Source organism: Dipodomys merriami, unplaced genomic scaffold (assembly GCF_024711535.1).
Source record: "Dipodomys merriami isolate MVZ:Mamm:240054 unplaced genomic scaffold, mDipMer1.0.p SCAF_70, whole genome shotgun sequence".
NCBI lineage: Eukaryota > Metazoa > Chordata > Mammalia > Rodentia > Heteromyidae > Dipodomys > Dipodomys merriami.
Genome location: NW_027206291.1, coordinates 3,044,762 through 3,066,783, shown reverse-complemented (window position 1 = coordinate 3,066,783; position 22,022 = coordinate 3,044,762). Strand labels below are relative to the sequence as shown.

General features: G+C 57.9%; 1 protein-coding gene across 2 annotated transcripts in view; it reads right to left on the bottom strand.

The window, feature by feature from the left end:
- The window catches only part of Kdm4b (lysine demethylase 4B), a 100,375-nt gene that overhangs the window by 13,516 nt on the left and 64,837 nt on the right, over positions 1–22,022 (bottom strand). The window contains exons 10-12 of one of the 2 annotated variants that reach the window (XM_070008358.1): positions 8,589–8,785; positions 2,217–2,318; positions 1,763–1,944 (exon numbers count right to left, since the gene is read on the bottom strand). In XM_070008358.1, coding sequence (XP_069864459.1) covers positions 1,763–1,944; positions 2,217–2,318; positions 8,589–8,785 — 481 coding nt within the window. The remainder of the gene's footprint in view (positions 1–1,762; positions 1,945–2,216; positions 2,319–8,588; positions 8,786–22,022) is intronic. The other variant, XM_070008359.1, reaches the window with a different exon arrangement.

Sequence of the window (22,022 nt, the reverse complement as noted above, 5' to 3'; positions counted from 1 at the left end):
AGGCCAGAGGCCAGAGGCAGATGGAGAGACCCCACACTGCTCTGAAGAAGAGGAAGAGGTTGGGCCTCCAGAAGTGGCTGGGCAGACACCACGGTGAGCTGTGTGGTCTCCTGGAGTTGGAGTAGATGTGTGTGGCTTTAAGACGGGGACTCACAGGCCATGGGGAGGGGGAGCATGCTGGCGTGTGGGTGCTCCTGCTCTGGGGCTGTGTCTGGACCCCGCTGGCCCAGCTAGCTTGGTGTTGAGGAGTGGGCCTCAGCAGCTCATCAGGACCAGCACCTGCACCACACCCTGCTGGGCCCAACGGCAAGGGCAGCAGGTGGTGGGCAGGGGACATCCTGCGGGTCAGGGAGCCCAGGCCCCCGGCCCCCACTCTGCCTGGCACCTCCAGCTGCCACGGGTTCTCCATGGCTCTTTCCTGCCCTATGTTTATTACAAGGTGCATCAAGTTCTTGTTGGGGTTAATTCTGTCTTTTTTTTTTTTTTTTTTGCCGGTTGTGGGGCCTGAACTCTGGGCCTGGACGCTGTCCCTCAGCTCTTTAGCTTAAAGCTAGTGCTTTACCACTTGAGCCACAGCACCATTTCTGCTTTTTCTGCTTATGTGGTGCTGAGGAATCAAACCCAGGGCCTCATGCATGCAAGGCAAGCGCTCTACCACTGAGCTACCTTCCCAGCCCCTAATTTTGGTGTGTGTGTGTGTGTGTGTGTGTGTGTGTGTGTGTGTGCGCGCGCTAGTCTTGGGGCTTGAACTTAGGACCTGGGCGCTGTCCCTGAGCTTTTTCCACTCAAAGCTGGTACTCTACCACTTGAGCCACAGCTCCACTTCCTGCTTTTTGGTGGTTCACTGGAGATAAGAAGGCTGGAGGTGTGGCTCAGGTAGAACATCACCAGCCCATGAGCAAAAGCATCAGATACCAAGTTGGCGTTCCTGTCTCCAACCAAAAACAGCAACAACAAAGGAGATTCAGAGTCTCAAGGACTTTCCTGCCAGTCTGGCTTTGAACTTCAGTCCTCAGCCTTCAGCCTCCTGAGGAGCGAAGATCACAGGCTTGACCACTGACTGGCATGTGGCTATTTTCTTGTTTTTGTGAAGACGACGCTTTCTCTGAATGGCCGGTGGTGAGAACTGCAACCCTGCTTCTGCATTGAGCTCATCGCCACCGCAGCCCCATGTGCAGTTCTACCTGGGAGCCCACTGTCGGCCGCTGTACTTTTCTTTTTTTTTTTTTTTTTTTGTCGGTCGTGGGGCTTGAACTCTGGGCCTGGGCGCTGTCCCTCAGCTCTTCAGCTCAAGGCTAGCGCTCTACCACTTGAGCTACAGCGCCACTTCCGGTTTTCTGGTGGTTTATTGGAGATAGGAGTCTCACGGTCTCTCCTGCCCGGGGTGGCTTTGAACCGCGATCCTCAGATCTCAGCCTCCTGAGTAGTTAGGATTACAGGCGTGAGCCACCAGCGCCCGGCGGCCGCTGTACTTTTCACGCGGGCATGTGTACCACTTACACATGGCGCATCTCTGGCCGGGAGACCCAGGTCTCACATCCCAGCACACACCGCACGGGGACCCGTCCCTCTGCCCATCTCCCCGAGTCTCTGGACAGGCATGTGACATCAGGAGCCCCTCACAGGAAGGCCAGGGCAGAAGGGAGGCCCGTGCCTTGCCTCTGCCTGCAACCTTCTCGGCGTCGCACCATCAGGAGCTTGGGGACGAGCAGGGCCATCTCAGGACACACCGGGGTCAGGAAGGGGCCCGGCCGGGACTCACCTTCTGTGCCCTCGGCCTCCCGGGCCTGGCCCTGTGGGGCTGGCGGCGGCTCCTCATCCTCCTCTTCTGGGTCATTCTCAGGCGTGGCCTCCTCCAGGAGGGCTGCACCGGCCGGCCCCTCCCCTGGGGACTTGGGGTCCTCAGGCTTGGCTTTCCTGGGCTGGCTGCGCTTCCGGTGGGACCTGGGAGAGGAGAGGCGTCAGGCAGAGGGTGGCGGGGGCGCTCTGGGTGTGGACCTGGGCACCCCACTGAGGCCGGGGCTGAGGAGAGGATGGGGTGGTGCAGTGTCAAGCGGGTGGTGATGGCAACTGGAGATGGGTGCCGACTGACACTGGATGGGAAGGAAGGTGGACCCCAGGGGCTCCTGGAGCCCGTGAGGGGCGGGACACACAGGGAGTTCATGGACAGCGGCTCGCGTGCGATGCTGGGTGGAGGGTGAGGGAGACACACTTACGCCAGCCCGGGCTTTTTGGTCTGCTCTCTCCTCCTCTCTAGACTGGGTTTCCTCTCCTCCTCAGTCTTTCTCCAGTGTCTGTTTTCTTTCAGACTAATTTGTCTAGAATGTAAATTTTCAGGGGTTTTTGTCTGATACCTCTGCCCAGGCCTTTAGGACACTCCAGGCCTCTCTGCTTGGGACCTGAGCTCAGGCCTCCGGCCCATCCTTTCTCCCTCCACAGCACTGCCCCGGCCCGGGCCACATGTGCTCACAGGGCACAGGGATGTGCTGCTATCCTAGGGGGCTACAGGGGATGCCCCTAAGAGCACCCTAAGTGAGGTGCGTGGCCTGAGGACTGCAGGCTCACTCAGCTACTTCTTTTTCTTTTCTTTCTTGGTTTTTGGTCAGTCGCGGGGCTTGAACTCTGGGCCTGGGCGCTGTACCTGCGCTCTTCAGCTCAAGGTAAGTGCTCTACCACTTGAGCCACAGCGCCACTTCCAGTTTTCTGTCAGTTAACTGGAGTCATAAGAGTCTCACAGACTTTCCTGCCCAGGCTGGCTTTGAACCATGATCCTCAGATCTCAGCCTCCCAAACAGCTAGGATTACAGGAGGGGGCCACCAATGCCCGCTTCAGCTACCTCTTAATAACAGAGCGGGAGGAAAACCGGACGCAGTGGCTCAAGCCTGTAACTCTAGCTGCTTGGAAGGTGGAGATGGAGGACGAATGGGGTAACTGGGGTTAGAGGCCAGCTTGAGCAAAAGAAGTTCTTAACATTCATCTCAACCAACAGCCGAATGCAATGGTGTACACCTGCCATCCCCGCTATGGGGGAGCACAAGTAGGAGGATTGCAGACCAGGCCAGCCCAGGTGTAAAGCGAGACCCAACTCAGCAACAGCGACACAGAAACAGCCTACGATTCACGTGGTAGGACAGTTGCCTAGCAAGGCTGAGGCCCTCAGCCCAATCGTTAGAACTTCTAAGAAACAGTGGGAGAGGAGTGGAGAAGGGGAGCTAAAAGGAAGAATCTGGGTATTGTAGCAAAGCCTATAATCCCAGCTACTTGGGAAACTGAGGCAGGCACATCTCAAGTTGAGGTCAGACTGAACAAAGATATCAAGACCCTGTCTCAAATATGAAGTCAAAAGCGAGGCACCAGCAGCTCACGCCTGTAATCCTAGTTACTCAGGAAGCTGAGATCTGAGAACTGTGGTTCAAAGCCAGCCCAGGCACCAAAAAGCCAAAAATCAAGCTATGACTCAAGTAGTAGAGGACTAGCCTTGAGCAATAAAGCTCAAGGACAGCACCCAGGCCCTGAGACCTGAGTTCAAGCTCCAGTACTGCCGACACACACACACACACACACACACACACACACACACACACACACACACACACACACACACACACACACACATACACACACACACAGACAGCCAGGAGATGGTGGCTCACAACTGTAATCCTAGCTACTCAGGAGACTGTGATCTGAGGATCACAGTTCAAAGCCAGCCTGGACAGAAAAGTCTCTGTGAGACTCTTATTTTCAATTAACCACTCAAAAACTGAAAGTGGAGCTGTGGCTCAAAGTGGTAGAGTGCTAGCCTTGAGCAAAAGAGCTTAAGGATAGTGCCCAGGCCCTGAGTTCAAGCCCCACAACTGAAAAACAAAATCAAAAGTGCTGGGGGATGGCTAAAGTGGCGGAGCACTTGCCAAGTAAGCTGGGGCTCTGGGTCTCAGCCCCACCACAGCTAAGAAGGAAGCACCGCAAAGTGGGAGACCAGCAGCTGGGTGTGGTCCTGATTGACAAGGGGGTGTGGCTTCCTGACTGCTGCTATTGACAAGGGGGTGTGGCTTCCTGACTGCTGCTAAGTCACCGATGGGTGAGTTCTTACGGCCTGTTCTCTCTGGCCTGACTCCTCCCCAGCAATGATCCCCCAAACAGAACTGTGAGCAGCAGCACCCCTTTTGGTTTGGCGTAGCTGGGCCCTTCTTCCTGACTGTCCCCCCCAAGGCTATGCCTCCCCCCGGCAGGGCCCTGGACATCTGCAGCATGAGCCCACGAGATGACCCACGCCCACAGCAGCAAGCAGGTGTGGCATTCGGGAAGGGGTGCGCAGGCAGAGCATGGCAGGGTGCACACATGGGGCGGGGTGCACGCAGGGGAGGCACTGACAGGGGAAGGAGGAGGTGAGGGGACACGGGGGCCAGCCTGGAGCCCTTCTCCAGCCCAGCGCAGCCTCTGCCTCGGGCAGGCAGCTCTGGCTCTCCTCAGTGTGGAGGAGAGGCCCCAAAGCTTTGGGGTTCCCAGGGCACCCTGCTAGGCCGGGAGCTGCAGGCCAGGCTCCCAGCGGCGCATGCCCAGCTGGCCAACCCCCCTGGCCTCCGTTTCCGGAACTGCCCTGGCTTGCGGTCCCGCCCATCCCCACCATGCAGCCAGCCCTGCAGTCCACTTGTGCTCACCCCAACCCTCCTTCAGTGGACCAGATTCTCCCCCCCCCCACCCAGCCTCAGGATAAAATCTCATTCCCCACTGGCCCACAGACTTGGGGGGCTCCCAGGTTCCTACTGCCACCCCCTGCAGAGGCTCCTCCTAGGTGCAGGGCCTACATCTCTTTGCCTTCTCTGGTCTCTGGATCTCCGTATCTCCTTGTCATCTTGTTTGGTCATGACTTCTCTCCGTCAGTTGTGGGGCTTGAACTCTGGACCTCGGTGCGGTCCCTCAGCTCTTCAGCGCCACTTCCGGTTTTCTGGTGGTCAATTCAATCAAAGAGTCTCACGGGACTTTCCTGCCTGGGCTGGATTTGAACCGTGATCCTCAGATGGCAGCCTCCTGAGTAGCTAGGATGACAGGCGTGAGCCCACGGCGCCCGGCTTGATTCTGATTTCTCTTCAGGATGTTGCACAGATGTGTCAAGCACTCTTCTGACCCATGAGGCCCCACTGGCGGGGTCTGGCCACGCTCCTTGCTGCGCCCCCTGGGTGGATGCCAGCTTCTCCAGTTGCTTAGTGTGTTGCTTACTTGGTGTCTGCAAGCAACTCCTTCAGCTGCAGTCCACTATGCAGGGTGACATTGCTTTCCATGATGGCTCCCCAGATCACTGGGGTGGGATTGTGGCTCCCTTCATCTCCCCTGGGTTAGATTCACCTTCTCAGTACTGTGGCTTTCAAGGCTTCTGCTCTTGTTTGGCTGCAGCCCATCCTTCTGTAGCTTTCTGCGAAAGGACGTGAAGCCGGGACTCTACAGCTTGCAGGCAGTGTGGATAATATCCATTTTGGGGTGTGCGAAGCCTTCTAGCAACAGGCCCGTCATTCCTTATGGGACCTGCTGGCTCACCGTGGGCCTTTGGAGGCCTCCTGGTGAGACTCCACGCCAACTCCTCAAGGCGTCAGGGCTTCTTCTGGTCGCAGACGGGCCCTCTCTGCAGGAAGCCAGCCTGGCCCAAGAGGCTGCGCCCCACCCATCATCTCTCACCTAGGGCTGGCTTCACCTCAGAGCCCCGCTTTCCACCACGGCCTCGACATTTCCCAATCCAGTGACAGCGCTCTGCATGGAGCTGAGCCGTGGTAGTGGCTGTGTGAGGGGCATGCTAACAGAAGGCCTTCCATTTCCAGGGACCCAGACGCAGGATCTGTGTGTGGGTGCTGTTAGCACCAGGGCCGCCCGGCTGAGCTGTGCAGCTGCTCCTGGCCCCCTCCAGCAGTTCTGGGTCTTTCATGGGGGGTAAGATGGCAGTGCGTGCTGCCTGCCAGGATGAACTGTGCAAAGCAGCAGCAGAAACTCATTCAAAAAGCATCCGCCCCGGGGTCCCCAGTGGCTGGCGGGAGGGGCAGCTGCCAGCACTGCTGCTAACAGGCACAGCCCAGTAGCCACAAGGAAGGCTTTGAGCTCTTCCAGGGGGGGGATCTCCCATCTCCGGAGGACTGGTATGGTGAGAGTTACTGACCAGTTCTCAGGCTCTGGCCTCCTCTCCCCTAGCCCCCCTTCCTTCTGCCCTCTTTGCTCTGTTTCTCAAGCAAGAACCTGTGAGCTTAAAGAGCCCCATCAACTAAGGTGGGCAGGCACAGTGGCTCTCACTCGTTATCCTAGCTACTTGGGAGGTCAAGATCCAGAGGATTACAGTTCAAGGCCAGCTTGGGGGAAAAAAAAAAGGGCCAGGAGTTCCCTTCTGAACCAACAGAAGGCAGGATGGTACACACCAGTCATCCTAAGTTTTGTGAGAAGCTGAGATTGGAGGAATCACAGTTCTAGGCCAGCAGAAAGACTTGTTAAGACCTCATATCTCAATAAAAAGAAGTTGGATATGGTGGCATGTGCCTCTCATTGTGGCCATGACCAAGAAGCCAAAATCAAGACAGCTCAGGGTCCAAGTGCATGCCCAGGGTAGGAAGCAAAACTATCTCAAAACTAATCAGCTCAAAAAAGGATTGAAGGCATGGCTCAAGTGGAAAAGAACCTGCCTACAACAAGAGCAAGGCTCCAAGTTCAACTTCAGTACCGCCAGAAGGCGGGGGGGGGAGGGAAGAACCCTAACTTGTGAGGAATTACACCTGCTATAGGGGAGAAGAATTCAGTAGCCGTCTGTTGAGTCCCTGGCTCCTGGTTCCTCCGTGGTCATAGGCCCTGTCTCTGACAGCGTGGACAAGCTGGTGGGCAGTGTCGAGCCGTGGTGGGTGTCAGCCCCGGTGGGCACCGCTGGAGCCCAGTGGCGGGAGGAAGGAATGAGGCTGGCCTGCTGCTCTCTCCATGAGTGTTCCCTGGGTGGCCAGAGCTGCTGGGTGAGAGCAGTTTTGGGGGACACTCTGTCCACATTTGGCTGGTGGCAGGAGAGAAGACTCCCATGTGGGTAGCTGGTGAGAGCTGGGGAAGCCAGCCACCAGGCCCCAGAAGGGAGGGTGCATGCTTGCCCATCTGCTTTGCTGGAGCGTGTGGCGTGGGCCTGCAAAGCTCCAGTGGGAGCCAGAGGCGGCGAGATGGGAAGGTGCAGCCGTGGAGACTTGGAAGGTGGCGATGGTCTCTAAATTTAGGCTCAGGTGGTCTGGCTGTGCAGACACCTGGGACCGGCGGTGGCACACAGCCGTTTCTTGCCCTAGGGCACTGGCTTCCAGCCAAGGGACTCTGGCTACATCTGGGGACGTGTGTGGCTGTCATGACTGTGGGTACCATTAGCATAGGGTGCTCAGCACCCTCTGGATAAGGGGTGGGGGTGGGGGTCAGAGCCAGACCCACTGTGCCACCCTGAGGCACGGATGCTTGGACTGAGCTGGGGCAGCCCACACACCCCCTCTGGGAAGCTCCTGGGCCCAGCCTCCGGGCAGGCACAGCTGGGGGCTGGGGACAGCCATGTGGATGGGCACAGGCTGATACCCTCAGATGGAGACTTTTACTGTGAGTCACAGCTCTTGTGCAGAAGAGCCCCCCATGACTTAGAAGGAAAAAAGGAAATCAGCCTTGTTTTACATACCGAAGGCTTTAAAGGAAATTACATCCTTGGGAACACGACTTAATTTGTTATTCAGCCCCACTGCTCATTATTCCAGCTCCCCGGGATGGCAGAGCGAGGGCGAGGTGCTCCAGAAAGGAACAGGTTCGTGACTACCAGCTGGGCTGGGGGTGGCGGGCCCTTCCGCTGTTCCTGTGAGGAAGGTTCTGGACAAGGTGAGCGCCAGCCGCTCTTTAGACAGCCTCGAATCCCCAGCGTCCCGGCACCACAGTGCCTGTTATTGGCACACTGCCTTGCTGACCAATTAGCCCAAGCCACAATCAATGAACTATTATGCAAATCGCATGTCCAGGCAGAGTCCCCACTAGGAGCAGCCACCACCCACAGGCTGCTTTCCATGGGGACACACGGAGCATAAAATCAAAGGCCAGGGAACAAAGGGAACCATGAAAGAGCCCACCTGTGAGCCCAGCAGAGACACACGGGAGAGCATTCCAGAACCACAGAGTGCAGGAAGCAGACGATGAGGCTCTGCATCCCTACTCACCCCTCACTTGGCAAAGGACGGGCAGTAAAAAAATGTTTACTCAAGTGACCAAGGCTCACAGAGGGGCCCAGGCCCCAAGCCCAGTGGGCAACCTGTCTGGTACAGCTCTCATTCCAGCTGGGTGGCAAAGGAAGCGCAAGCGTGTTCTGTGGAGTGTGGAGCCGCAGGAGATCCCCGCCAGGGTCACCCACAGGCACCCATGGGTGGTGACCACGCCCACACCAGAACGGTCAGCCTTGGGGACCCTGCCGGGTGGCAGGTATCCAAAAGGGTCAGCAACCATGAGGATGTGCTTTGGCTCAGAAAGGAAGGAATGGAGGGAGACGCGGAGGAGGGGTGGGGGAACATGAACAGGGGTGAGGCGAGACGGCGGTAGAAGGCCGTGCTGTGCCACTGACCTGCGCAGGAGCTTGGCCTTCAGCGAGGCGCGCGAGGCGCTCCAGGAGCTGAGTTCCGGGCTGCTCAGGGCCGTGGGCCTGGTGTGGTCCAGGACAGTGAGGTCCTTGCCCTGTTTCCACTGCTCGTAGCGCTCAGGCTGCAGGATGCGCACGAAGACATCCATGGAGATCTTCACCATGTCCTTCCGGCACGTGCACTGCAGAAGGGAACAGGCCCTGAGCTCAGCACCTCTGGCAGCAGTCTCAATGGGCCCAGCAGTGGGTGGAGGCCCCTGTCCCCTCCCGCCCTAAGACAGGATCAGGCAAACAGCGACCTCCCTCTGCGTGACCTGTTGACCACACCCAGCAAATGTTCCAGGTGGACCCAGGGGGCAGCTTCGCCACGTTTGTCCCAGCCGCGCCTGGAGCACCTGTGGGCCACTAGGCTGGAGACTCAGCTGCTGCCTGCTAAGTCGAGATGCCCAGGTGCATCTGGGCTGGGTGCATGCTGGGCTGCTTCACACATGCTGGGAGGGTCAGCAAGAGGACAGTCAGCAGTCCCCAGAGGGCAGAGGAAAGGAGCTATGGCGGAGGCTCCACAGGAGACCTGGCCACACTCATTTTGGGGGAGGGCTCGCAGGTGGCAGAGCAGCCATTTTCCTTCTTGGGAAGGGCAGGCCTGGCCCAGGGCCTTGAGTACACCGCGACTCGGCCAGTCTCGCTCTTTCTCGGCCAGCTGACATGGGAGTGGATAGCCAAACTACTCTGAGGGGCAACAGGAGGGGATGCTGGGGCAGGTGCTGGCAGTGAGGAGGGCCCACAAAGGATGAAGGTCAGGTGTCCGGCTTGGTGGGCCACAGCCTCCATCCCAACTCTCAGCCACCAAAGCTCAAGGGCATCACAGAAAATGTGTAAGAGAATAGGTGAGGTTGAGTGCCAACAAAACTTTGCCCCACCGCCAGGCTTGCACCCAGCCCTAGAAACCCCCTGTGCACTCCCCTGCCTCCCATCAAACCAACAGCCCGTTTCCTAAGTGTGGCGGTGAAGCTCTTCCTCGGTCAGTAGCTGCTCTGTTGTCCCTGCAGGGAACAACAAAGGGGCAGGGAAGGGGGATGGGACAGACTGAGGCAAACACTCTGGAAGGCCCCACGTCGGACATGCAGACTGGGGGTGTCTGTGGAGTGCTCCTGCAGCCCCGCCCGCTCCAGCATCACCTTCTGCAGGACCCGGTGTGGGGACGGCGAGAGGGAGGAATATTTATGGGCCAGTGATTTCTAGCAAACTCAATTCCGTTCCTGGCAACTGCGCAGGAGAGCAAGGCCAGCGGTGCAATTTGGCCACCAAGTGGTGGGGGCACAGATGGCGCCTGTGTTTCAGACTCCAGGCTGGCCACAAGCCCTCCTTTCCCCACGGCTTAAGGGATTTGTGGGGCGCAGCTCCACAATTGCTTTTTCTTAAGTAATTAGGAAAAGCACCTGGGCGTACCCTTGGGGGGCAGATGTGCTTGGTGGAGCACATCCCATGGCCCGGAACACGGCCTGGAACCCAGCCTGGACATTACTGGCCAGGCTTTTGATGTGCTCTGCCCGAGGCTGGTGCCCTGGGCCAGGTTGGAGCCTGGCACAGGCCTGCCCATGGTGGCAGGCCCTGCAGCACTGGCAAGGGGGCCACTGGGGGCAGTCCCGCAGACATCCATCGGGGGCCCTGCGCCCGGCAGCGGGGCAGGGGGTCTCCTGAATCAGCACTGTAGTGTAGGAGAGCTGGCTGACCACTGCCACTGTGGCCTCTTGATTCAGTGGGGCAGGGGCAGCAGCTGTGTGGCCTCCGTGGCCTGCGTCAGGACTCCATGAGGAACTGCTCTGAGGCCCTGGGGAGGTGCCGGGGCAGGGGGAGTCGGGACTCATCAGAAGTCTCAGGATGGTCTCCATCTGGCACCCCAGGGCCAATGGCGGAACTCCTCCCCCGCTCCCCCCAGGTGAATGGTGCAGTTTGTGTTCACTATGGAGCCCCTCTCCGCTGTGTCCCCCACGGGGCCCCCTTCCCTCTGGGAGGCACATTTGGTCAGATGCTGCTGGAGCAACTGAGGTTGACGGCTCTGCCTGTCCCCAGATAAGTGGCCCACCAGTATGCACAACAGAAATGAGATGGCTCTGCAGGGGTGCAGGGTGGGAAGGAGGGGTGAGCGTACCCAGGACCCGTGTGCCACACACAACACCGCAGAGAACCCAGCCACAGAGAGGCTGGACTGGACTGTCCTCTGCATCCTAGAGCCTGGAGGAACAAGGACGGCCCTCCCACTCCAAAATGGGGCCCAGACGAAGGAGCAGGGGTGAGGGAGTCTTGGGTCCTTTGTCCCAAACAAGCTGTTTCACGTCTGGCTCCTGCCCTGCTGGCGCTGTCCCTGCGTGGCCGTCTTCTGCTGGCTCTCAGTGTGGGGATGACCACCCTCTGGTGTCAGCACCCAGGGTCATTGTCCCAAACAAGCTGCTTTGTGTCTGGCTGCTGCCGTCACCTCTTGGATTTCTAGGGAAATCCAGAAAGCATGGCCACCAACACACTGAAGATCTGATTATGGCCAAAACTCTTTTACAAAAGGACGTGGAGACCCGCTGCCACTCCAGCCACAGCTTTTTGGCTGTGGGACTGGACAGCCCCAAACTGTTGGCCCCTTGGCCCTTTACTGAACAGTGAGGTGTCACCCACCATGTGTCCTTTAGGTGCTCGTTACGTAGGTCAGGCTGGCCCAGAGCTCACCATCCCCCTACCTCCACTTCCCCCCCTGTCCTGGGCTCACAGGCATGCACCATGGTCTCTGGCACACGGCCCTGCCATTCCCTCCACTCTAGTCCTCAGCTACACTTGGGATGCAACGTGCAGATGCAGCTGTGGGCACAGACGCATAGTCTGTGAGGCGTGAATACCCCAGTACCAGGCTCTACAGAAGTTTGGGGATCAAGGATGTGGCTCAGCATGCAGAAGGCTCTGGCTCGCCCCCAGAACTGGGAAAACAAAATATGCCTAGAGAAAAGTTGCCAGCCTGATTTAAGGTGTGGTGTGGTTTGGCGGGTCAGGACCATCTGCATTGCACAATGCAGCCCTCGTGTAAGCTTACAGAGCTGCATGCCCTGTGTGGAGCCTGACCCCTGCCCTCACCACATCCACCTAAGTAGGCCATTTGCCGGGCCGCCCGGCCTAGAGGGCTGCATGGGGCTGTGTGTTATCCCCCCTGCCCTGGCACCCCCACACCACCTCAAGCTAGCCCCAACCCCTGCTGTGGATCTCATCCACTCTGGCTGGGCCCCAACTCCCTTTAGCTCTGCTGCGCTTGTGACCCTGGACTTGTACAGAGGGACGATACCAACTATCTGGGCCCTCAGAGAATCACCCCGAGAACCACACCTGGCCTGAGACAGAGGTAGACTGCAGCCTTTGGGGTGAGCATGGCTTTCTCAATTTGGGTGAGCAGACTCACTTCCTTACCAAGACTGAGCTCAGGCCAGGAAGCCACACAGATAGGTAAGCAGCTGAGGAACACATACCAGGTCCAGACAGAAGGACATGGCCCTACCGGACTCTATATGGCCTTCAAAGGCTCACATGGACACCGAAAGCTGAGTGTGTCTTTAAGGCCCTCATTTCCTCCAGGTGTTGTGACACCAATTATCAGGTTTAGATTAGATTCTGCAATTGTGGCAATAAAATCCAGAGCACAACATTTTCAAAGCCTGAGTTAACTTGGCCAAATCATGCAAGGCTTACACACAAAAAGCCAGAGCCAGGTGGAGGCAGAAAGGCCAGCTTGGGGCTCGCTCACCCTCCTCCACTGGCCGGCTACATGCCGCACCTGCTTCTGGGGAGGGACAGGCCCAGGGAGGCCCTCACCAGGGTCCCCACAGCCTGCTGAGGCTCAGAGACAGTGGCCATGCCCCAGGGAACTGCATGGCCTCCTGCTGGACCAGGGGCTGGGCAGCTGCTCTGTGTCCTCACTCTGGCCACGAGTCCCCACGGGGATGCCTTCCCATCCGCTCATAAGGCCTGTGATGAGTCCTGTCACAGCTTTAAGAACTGCCTGGGGTCGCGTGATTGCCCGGCCAGAGGCTCAACTGTGCAGCTGTCACTTCCAAGTGACAAGCAAGAGATTTACGACCACTGCGTTCCAGGCTGGCCCTCATCTACGCGCCTCGGCTTCTGGCTTGCCCCTGTCACTCCAGGCCCAGACACCAAGCCAAAGAGCTGGGAGCTGTGTGGCTGTCACCCACACTGGAAGATTGACATATCAAACAGCCCAACATCCAGGACGCGGGTCTCCCAGGATCCACTGCTAAGTTCTGAAGAAAATGAGAAAACAAGGAGGGCTGGTGAGTTGCTATCAGTAGTGGGGGGCAAGGAGAGAGAGAAGCAGAAACAAAACCACCTTTCGTCCAAAGTACAGAAATTCAGAAACCGGGCCGTGGGCAGGTTGAGAGTGAACAGCTGCAGGGCTGGGGCCTACTGTGCAGAGTGGAGGTGGGTCGGGACACATGGACCACAGGGCAGCCGCCAAGTGCCTCACCCATTTCTCCACCTCCCCAGGGGGCACTGGCCCCGTCTCAAGTGTGCAGAGCCATGGACCCTGGGGACAGGTGGCTGCAAGGCCCACAAGGTGACCCCTGCCCTGCTTCCCTCCGTGTCCCTCACTGCTGGTCTCTTCCGTGGCCTTTCCAGATGCCCTGAGTGGGGATGTGAGCCTGCCCTGCTCCCCCCTCACTTGGAGCCATGGGTCACAGCAGGGTACTCACTAATGCCACAGTCCTGAGGGTCCCATGAGCCTGCAGGGGCGAGGCCCTGTGGAGGCGAGGCATGGAGTCCGGAACACTTAGGTCTACCCCCAACCCCTGGGGGTACAACTCTCCATGGCTGGATCCTACTTCTGAGAGCCCCAGAGAACACATTCTGCCCTTCTATCCAGGACCACCACAGCTGCTGCCTGCTGGTGGCGCTGTGTGTGCGCGCGCGCGCGCGTGCGCGTGCGCGTGCGCGTGCGCGTGCGTGTGCGTGTGCGTGTGCGTGTGTGTGTGTGTGTGTGTGTGTGTGTGTCTCCAACTCCTCATCTTTCCAGATGGGCCCCACCAGGACTTCATTTCCAGGGGTACACATGCACACAGCTACCCCCTCCACTGCCAGCTCCTCTCCGGGGCCGGCTGTTCCCCCTGCCATGCACTGGTGTCCTGATTGGAGGATCCCAGGCAGACTGCGGGCCCGTGAACCAGCCGCCATGCTGCCCCATTTAAAGGCACTGAGCTTTAATCAGAGGCCAGCTCCTCTGAAGACCCTGAGCAGACATTAGTACTGTTTCCTGAGAAACTGCCGAGTGGGGGAAAGGCCTGAAGAGAACATCACTAATTGTGGCTCAATAAAATCACCAACCCTAACAGTGCGTGGCCGCGGGGCCTCAGAGCAGCGGCGCCGACTCCCAGCTGAGGCTGTGGGAAGCAGGGCGGAACATCGAGGCCGCCAGGGCGGGCAGGCAGTGAACAGCTAGGGCTGTGGGCAAACATGTGGCTGGTGCGGCTGCACGGAAGACGGGGCTAGGGCCAGGCAGGGGCAGCCCTGAGCCCAGGGGACAACCAGATGACGCTCATGCCCCAAACCGAGTGGGCACTGCAGACTTTGAAGCACAGCCACAGACTCCCCACCCCTCCTGGTCCATGGTGTCCCAACCCACCTGGCGGTGGCTGGCCCACCAGGTCCCTGCTCTCTGCCCAGTCTAGATGGTGATCTACCCAGCCCCAATGCCCCATGCTGGAATGCCAGGACAAAAGCCTTCCCTGTGTGCAGGGACTGCGAGTCCTGAAGGGCCCAGGGAGTGGCTGGTGTCCTCATGGGCGCAGCAAGTCAGGAGAGGGCCACCAGCCTAGGGTGCCCATTCGGTACCTGGTCCCACTACAAGGAAGACAGAGACAGGGCTGAGTGTGGTCGCGGCAGAGGGAGGCCTGGGCAGCCTGCGGGGATGCCCTGCCCATCGCTGACCAGATCCCCAAGGACAGTCAAGCACTGCCTGGTTGGAGGACTTCATTTCATGAGGACCCCAGGTTCTTAGGAGAGGACCCTGGCTTCCCTGGGTTCAGAAATTCTCCCTTCCTTGGGGCCTGCCTCTGGCCTGGGCCTCTTGGCCTCGTCCTGGTGCCTGGCTGTGGACAGCTTGCACGCAGCTCTCTGTGTTGGGAAGTGGGCGTCCAGACGCACAGTTCTGTGTGCTGAGCATGTGGCACACGTGACTAGGACCCCATGTCTGTGGCTGAGCCCACAGACGCTGTGGAAAGAGCGGGTGGGCCCCCTGCTTCCCATGTAATTATCAGCACTGCAGAGAGAAGCTGATGACAAACCAGTTCATTAGGAATCCACTGGAAGCATCGCAGCGCCTCATGAACAAAACAATGAGGTGCCGCTCCCAGGACTCTCCTCAGCCTCAGCCCCAGCCCCAGTGGCTCCTTCCTGCCACCTCCAAGGTTAGGGGCCCTGCTCCACTCACCCCACAGGCCTGGGACCTCCTGCAAACAGCTTTCTGAGCCAGGTAACAGTGACTCCCACCAGTAATCCCAGCTATGCAAGAGGTTGAGATCTTAGGATCCTGGCTCAAAGCCAACTCTTGTAGATAAAACCAAGAGACTCTCAGCTAACTAGCTAAATGCCAGAAGTAAAAAAGCTAAGAAGCGAGAGTTCAAACCCAAGTACTGGTACACACACACACACACACACACACACACACACACACACACACACACACACACACACACACACACACACACACACACACACACACGAGCCTGGAGTCTGTCTTGAGTCTGTGATAGGTGCACACACAGGCCCTGCTCCCCTACCTCACCAGAAGTAAAAAAGCTAAGAAGCCAGAGTTCAAACCCAAGTACTGGTACACACACACACACACACACACACACACACACACACACACACACACACACACACACACACACACACACACACACACACACACACGAGCCTGGAGTCTGTCTTGAGTCTGTGATAGGTGCACACACAGGCCCTGCTCCCCTACCTCACCTGCTCCCCTAGTCTACAACCCGACTCCCCTCTTCCTCTGTGTAGAAAACCACTCGCTACCATATATACAAACCTGTGCGCTTCTAGGCTGATGCCCCCTGGTACACCCTAGTACATTCCAACAGCCCCCAGGAGGGGTATCTTTGGAGCCCCACTTTATCAAGGGGGAAGCTGAGGCGCAGAGCCTGCCTGGACCAGGACAACACAATGTGTGTCACTGAGCGCCCCAGCTCGCTCTGCTCCCCAAACTCCTCCTGGGCCACTGCTCTGGAGAGGAGCAGCTTGGCAGCACCCCCTTATTCTCCTGGCCAAGGCTGGGCCCCAAAGGTGAGCTCTCCATACTTGAGGGGAGCCAGCAGTGCCACCCAGCACCTTGCTGCAGCTGGGGAACACTCTGCCCCTCAGGGCAGCAGCGGGCAGCCATGTTCTGCCTACAGCGCACTGATTCCAAACCGCACTGCTCTGCAGAACCTGACTCCGTGCAGGGCGGATGAAGCCCCCAAAGCCCAGAGGTCCTCGGCTGGCCCCCAAGAATCACAAAGCCTTGTTGGGGATGGTGGATGTCACAACCAGGTGCCTCTGGCATGGAATGAGTGGAAGGCAGGGATGTTGTACAGTTCCCTGCCATTGTGAGCACCCCCTGCCCAGCCCCACCCCCAGACTGACCTGGCTTTGGGAGCACAGTGCCAGGACCCCTGCACCTTCCTCTCGTGACCATGCTCCTGACATCACCTGGATCCCAGCCAGGGCCCCCAGTAGCTCACCAGGTCTGGTGCTAGGCCTGGGACCCCCTCCCCCCTGCAGCTCTGCACCCTTCCACACTCAAGCGAGCCCAACCTGCAGCAGCTTAGCAACACGGCCAGGGACGCGTGTCAGGGAAGATCCACGACAGGCAACAAATGGCAGACATATTTCACAAAGCAATTTGTAGACCCACACACCCAGCCCAGCCTAGCCATAAATCAGAGGGCCACTGAGGTGGAGAAAGAGTGGCATGCGGGCAGTACCTTACATGTGGGCGAGTCAAGAGCTCCAGCCCAGCTCCCGCCACCACCCCTGGGATGGGGCGTATCGCCCAGGGCAGACGACACCCAAACTGAACAGAAGGAACATTGTTTTCCATGCAGCACAAACAATACAGTTCCCATCTTGTAGTAATTAAGCTCATCTTAGCCCAGGCTGGGGCTAGAGGCTAGAGGCGTCCCCCCTCCCCTAGGCCGGCTCTTGGCAGTCTGGATACAGCGGTCACATGGGTGCCAAGTGGGCCATTCTGCCAGTCGGGACCTGAGCCCACACTTCCTCATCCCACACCCACCCTGGATCCCCTGACAGCACAGACGTCCCCCAGAAAGGGAGGGAGATTCTCAGCAGGAAACAACCACAGCAGCTGGCAGGAACCCAGCCTAGTGCACTGGGCTCCCGAGCTGTGCCTACTGGGTTTCAAAGCCTCTCACTCTGTTTAATCTGGGCCAACTCTGCCTAGTAGGTGGTTCAGAGATGCTGGCATGTCTCGGGCTCCAGAGAAGAGACCCATCGTCTGCCAAGTACATGGGGCTGCCCCAGGGCGAGTGGGTTCAATGCAGAAGGGCTGGTTTGCCCCCTTCCCTCCAACTCCCCACTGGCAATCCTGGCACAGAGCTAGCCCCAGCACAGCCTGCGAGTGCCGCCCCTGCCAGGAAGCTGAGCCGACGGTGCCTTCCTGTGTCCAGGCCCCAGTCTGGCCTCTGGGAGGGGAGGGAGGGAAGCAAGGAGAGCTTGGGCAGGCTGGGCCTGGTCCCCAAAGCTGTGCCCTGAGTGAAGTCGCTTCTCCACTCAGTTAAGGAAGGGATGGGGTGGTGGTGTTTGCCCACACCTGCTCTAGGCCCTGGCATGGGCCTGATTCTGGCTCTCTGCATGGGTAGTACCCAATTCCCTCTGTTGTTCTGGCTAGGGATTGAGGCCTGGCCTGCACCTGCTGTGTCCTGTCCCTCACATCGCCCCCCTCCACTTCCATTAGGAGTGGGTACGTCTGCTGGTGCCCCACAGGCACAAGGCATGCCAACTGGAACAGGGTGTAGGCACTGGTCCCCCTGAGGGTGTGGCGGATGCTGAGAGAGGGGCACATGCGTGGGAGTCAGTGCTGCTGCTGACTGGCTCAGGGCACGCTCTGCTCCTGCCCACGGACAGCGGCACAGGCCAGGTCTGATGCTGAGCCCGTGTAGCCCAGGTTGAGCACCAGGACCCTGGAGGCCTAGGGCAGCCTTGCCAGGGGTCCCGGCTGGCGTCTGACTCAAGGAAATGGGGTCTTTGGGCCTTTGTGGCCAGGAGGACTCCAGAGGAACCCTAGCAAGCAGAGGCAGCATGCCCCATGTCTGGCCCAGCCCCGCAGCCCCCATACCTCCACCAGGTCTAGAACCTCCAAAAGTAGTGAGATGGGCTCGAGGTGTGCCCTGAGGAGTGAGGGGTCACCTCTTGTGCTGGGGTAGTCCCAGCCAGGCCTGGGGGAAGATGGAGCTGGGGCTAGCAAGGAGGGAGGCTGGCTGACATCCAGGTCCTTGAAGACCAAGGCTGATGGATGCGCATGCCATACGGTGTCGGGAAACTACTGAATCCTGGCACTACAGGAACTGACCCCACAGTGGACAGTGTCGCCGTGCACAGGCCCTGTACACCTCTTCGGATTTCCCTTCCCCTCACTACCTTTTTTGTTTTGCTGGTCCTAGGACTGGAACTCACAGCCTAGGCACTGTCCTTGAGCCTTTGTGTTCAAGACTAGTGCTCTAACACTTGAGCCAAAGCTCCACTTCCAGCTTTTGGCTGTTTAATTAGAGATCTAAGTCTCATAGACTTTCCTGTCTAGGCTGGTTCAAAACCACAATCTTCAGATCTCAGCTCCTGAGTAGCTAGGATTGCAGGTGGGAGCCACCGGTGCCCAGATCCCACTGACCTTTTAAAACTGAAAAAAAAACACTGTGCTCTGCAGATTGGATGGAGATGGGGTCCTGGTGAGGCCTGAACTGCAGAGGGTCGCTGCTAGGCCCAGGAGAGGTAGGGATGGGGACAGAGACGAAGGGGAGCAAAGCAACACAGAAGAAAGCCCTGGAATTCAGGATATGGAGTAGACATTCTCCCCGGGTTCCCTCCAACCCACTGCAGCTGTAGGCCCTGAAGCACTGGCTGGGCCCAGGCCTAGAGGGGAGGGCGGAGGCCTTCCCTTCCCTCGGAGAACCCTCAGCCCATGACCTCTTCCGGCCAGCCTCCTACTCCGGCCTCTAGCCATAGTGCTGGAGAGCAGCAGCCCACTCGTAGCAGTCTGTCTGCCAAGTCCCCACCATGGAACCCAAATTCCAGGCCCATAGGGGCGTCTCCCCTCCCTAGTGCACCCGATCACATCGGGAGTGCCCAGATAGGGGCTGGGATGGCCAAGGGGGCCCGAAGGGGAGCTGGGCATTGGCCGTCTAGCTGTGAACCCCATGCTGGCTCTGAGCGCGCGTCACTTGTTCAGTAATTTCACGCTACGCCGCCTGACAATGGGAGCGTGGAGCCCAGTCGACGGCTGTGCCTCCCGAATGTCACTTGTTTGTGAACACATGGCTGAACCCAAAATTGCTTTTAATATCTAGGCAGTCCCACAGGCCTGGCACCTCCTGGATAAGCTGCTCACAGCTCAATCTGCTGCAGGGCCGGCTGCAGCCCAGGCACCACCAAGACCGGCTCCTCACACAGCCACATCGGCCCCACGATCAAAAGGAAGTCGCCACCCTTTTCTGGGTGCAATGCCTTCCCTGCCACATGGCCCATTTCTCTTTGGCAACAACACTCTTGGATCCTCTGTGCCCAGGCCCTGCCTGAGGCCCTCTCTGGTGCCTGTCCCACAAGTGCGTGCACAGGGGGCACAGCAAAGCCAGAGATAAGAAAAACAGTACGCCTAAGTCATTCAGACCAGTTGCCCCAGACAAGAACAAGCCAGCCTAGCACTAGCTTTAGTCTGAACTACATTACAAATGAACATGTCAAACCCATTTTACTAATATGTTTTGTTTAACCCAATATATCCAAAAAGCAGTCCGTGTGAGCGGCATGATGAAGCATGCTGGAACTAGTCCCTGTTCAGCAGACCCTGCCCTGGCTCCACGCAAAGCATGCCTCTGGTCCACTCACCGTGGTTTGATTGATTTTGTGCAGGCCCTAGGTCTTGAACTCAGGGCCTGGGTGCTATCCTGAGGTGTTTTTTTTTCCTTTTTCTTTTTTCTTTTTTGTCAGTCATGGGGCTTGAACTCTGGGCCTGGGCGCATTCCCTCAGCTCTTCAGCTCAAGGATAGTGCTCTATCACTTGAGCCACAGAGCCACTTCTGGTTTTCTGGTGGTTCATTGGCGATAAGAGTCTCAAGGAAGCCAGGTGCCGGTGGCTCACACCTGTAATCCTAGCTACTCAGGAGGCTGAGGATCGCCAAAGCCAGCCTTGGCAAGAAAGTCTGTGAAACTCTTATCTCCAATAAATCACCAGAAAACCAGAAATGGCGCTGTAGCTCAAGTGGTAGAGCATTAGCCTTGAGCTGAAGAGCTGAGGGACAGAGCTCAGGCCCAGAGTTCAAGCTCCATGACTGACAAAAAAAAAAGTCTCAAGGACTTTCCTACCTGGGTTGGCTTTGAACCATGATCCTCAGATCTCAGCCTCCTAAGTACCTAGGATTACAGGTGTGAGCCACCAGTACCCAGCCTATCCCAAGTTTTTTTTTCTCAAAGCTAACTCTCTACCACAGTGCTATGTTTTTTGGTAGTTTATTGGAGATAGGGGTCTCATGGGCTCTACTGCACAGGCTGGCTTTGAACCCTGATCCTTAGACTCAGCCTCCTCAGTAACTAGGATTATAGATGTATGCCACCACTCTCAGCTCATGGTTTTATTTTTGTGTTGGTTTTCAGGCTGGTACTGGAACTTGCACTCAGGACATCACACTCCTGCTTATTGTTTTTGCTCATGACTGGTATACTACCACTTGAGCAACACCTCCACTTCCAGCTCTATGCTGGTTAATTGGAGATAAGAACCCCTCACATTCATCTGCCCCAGCTGGCTCCCAACCTCAGTCCTTGGATCTCAGCCCCCTGAGTTGTGAATTATAGACATATGCCTCTGGTACCCCACAACCCACCTATGTTTTGAGGCCACTGGTGGTCATGTACTGATCAGTGTAGCTCTAAAGCCTCTTCTCCTGAGATCTAGTGTCTAGAGAAGGCTAGATCCCTGGGGATGATCTAATGTACAGTTCTCTCTCTCTCTCTCTCTCTCTCTCTCTCTGTGCTTGGGGGCAGCAGGGAGAGCCCTTTTCTTCTACCCTGGGAGCTGGTAGGGCTGAATGGCTCTATGACCCTGGATGCCGCCAGCAAGCAAGTAGCTGCACTGATGGCAAGGAAGGCGGAAGGCGGGAGCAGGCCACGTACCTATGCTGCCCTAAAGAGCAGCGTGGGCCTTGCCCAGCTGCGGCAGGTGCCTACAGGGACAGTCCTGGGGGGGCAGCTAGAAGGCCCTGGCCGCCAGGGCCAGGTCACACTGTGCTGGCCACCATCACAGCTCACCGTGTGGCTCCTTCCCAGCTCCAGTGTCCCCACCCCTTCTGGTGGGTGGGTGCTCACAGACACGCCCACATGATACCCACAGAAATCGTGAGCAGCCCCATCATGTGGCCTCACAGCCAGAATGCCAGTAAAAGTAACTGGTACACCCAGGGTAGAGATAACAGATCTCTGGGTCCAATCAAGCTTCAGTACCAACACAAAACCAAAACCAAAAAGAACTTAAACCTCTTCCTGCCTCTCCTCCTGTCGGGGTGAAGGGCAGCACTGCACTGCCTGCCGGGCAATCTTCCCAACTTTCTGTCACGACCTCCGGTGAGTGAGGTCCTCAGGCACTCAAGACTTGTGGGAGGTTCCCAGCACCCAGAGGAATCTAGTGAGGAGGCTGAGGGGCTGGAAGCGGCACTTGTGTGGGCAGGGCCAGGCTGTACAGCCCTCAGAACTGTCAACTACGGCCGTCCTTGGGACAGGTGAGACAGAGCAAGAGAACTGCAGACCCCAACCCCCCAGGAGCAGACAGCCCCCCTGAGGGCAGCTGGAGAGCAGTACACGCTGACACCAGAGACCACCATGGACCACATAAGCCCATCCCACCCCCCCCATGCTCCCCACCACACCCTCGGTCACAGGGCTTGAACTCTGGGCCTGGGCGCTGTCCCTCAGCTCTTCAGCTCAAGGCTAGTGCTCTACCACTTCAGCTATAGCGCCACTTCCAGTTTTCTGGTGGTTCATTGGAGATAAGAGTCTCACAGACTTTCCTGCCCAGGCTGCTTTGAACCGCGATCCTCAGATCTCAGCCTCCTGAGTAGCTAGGATTACAGGCCACCAGCACCTGGCTCA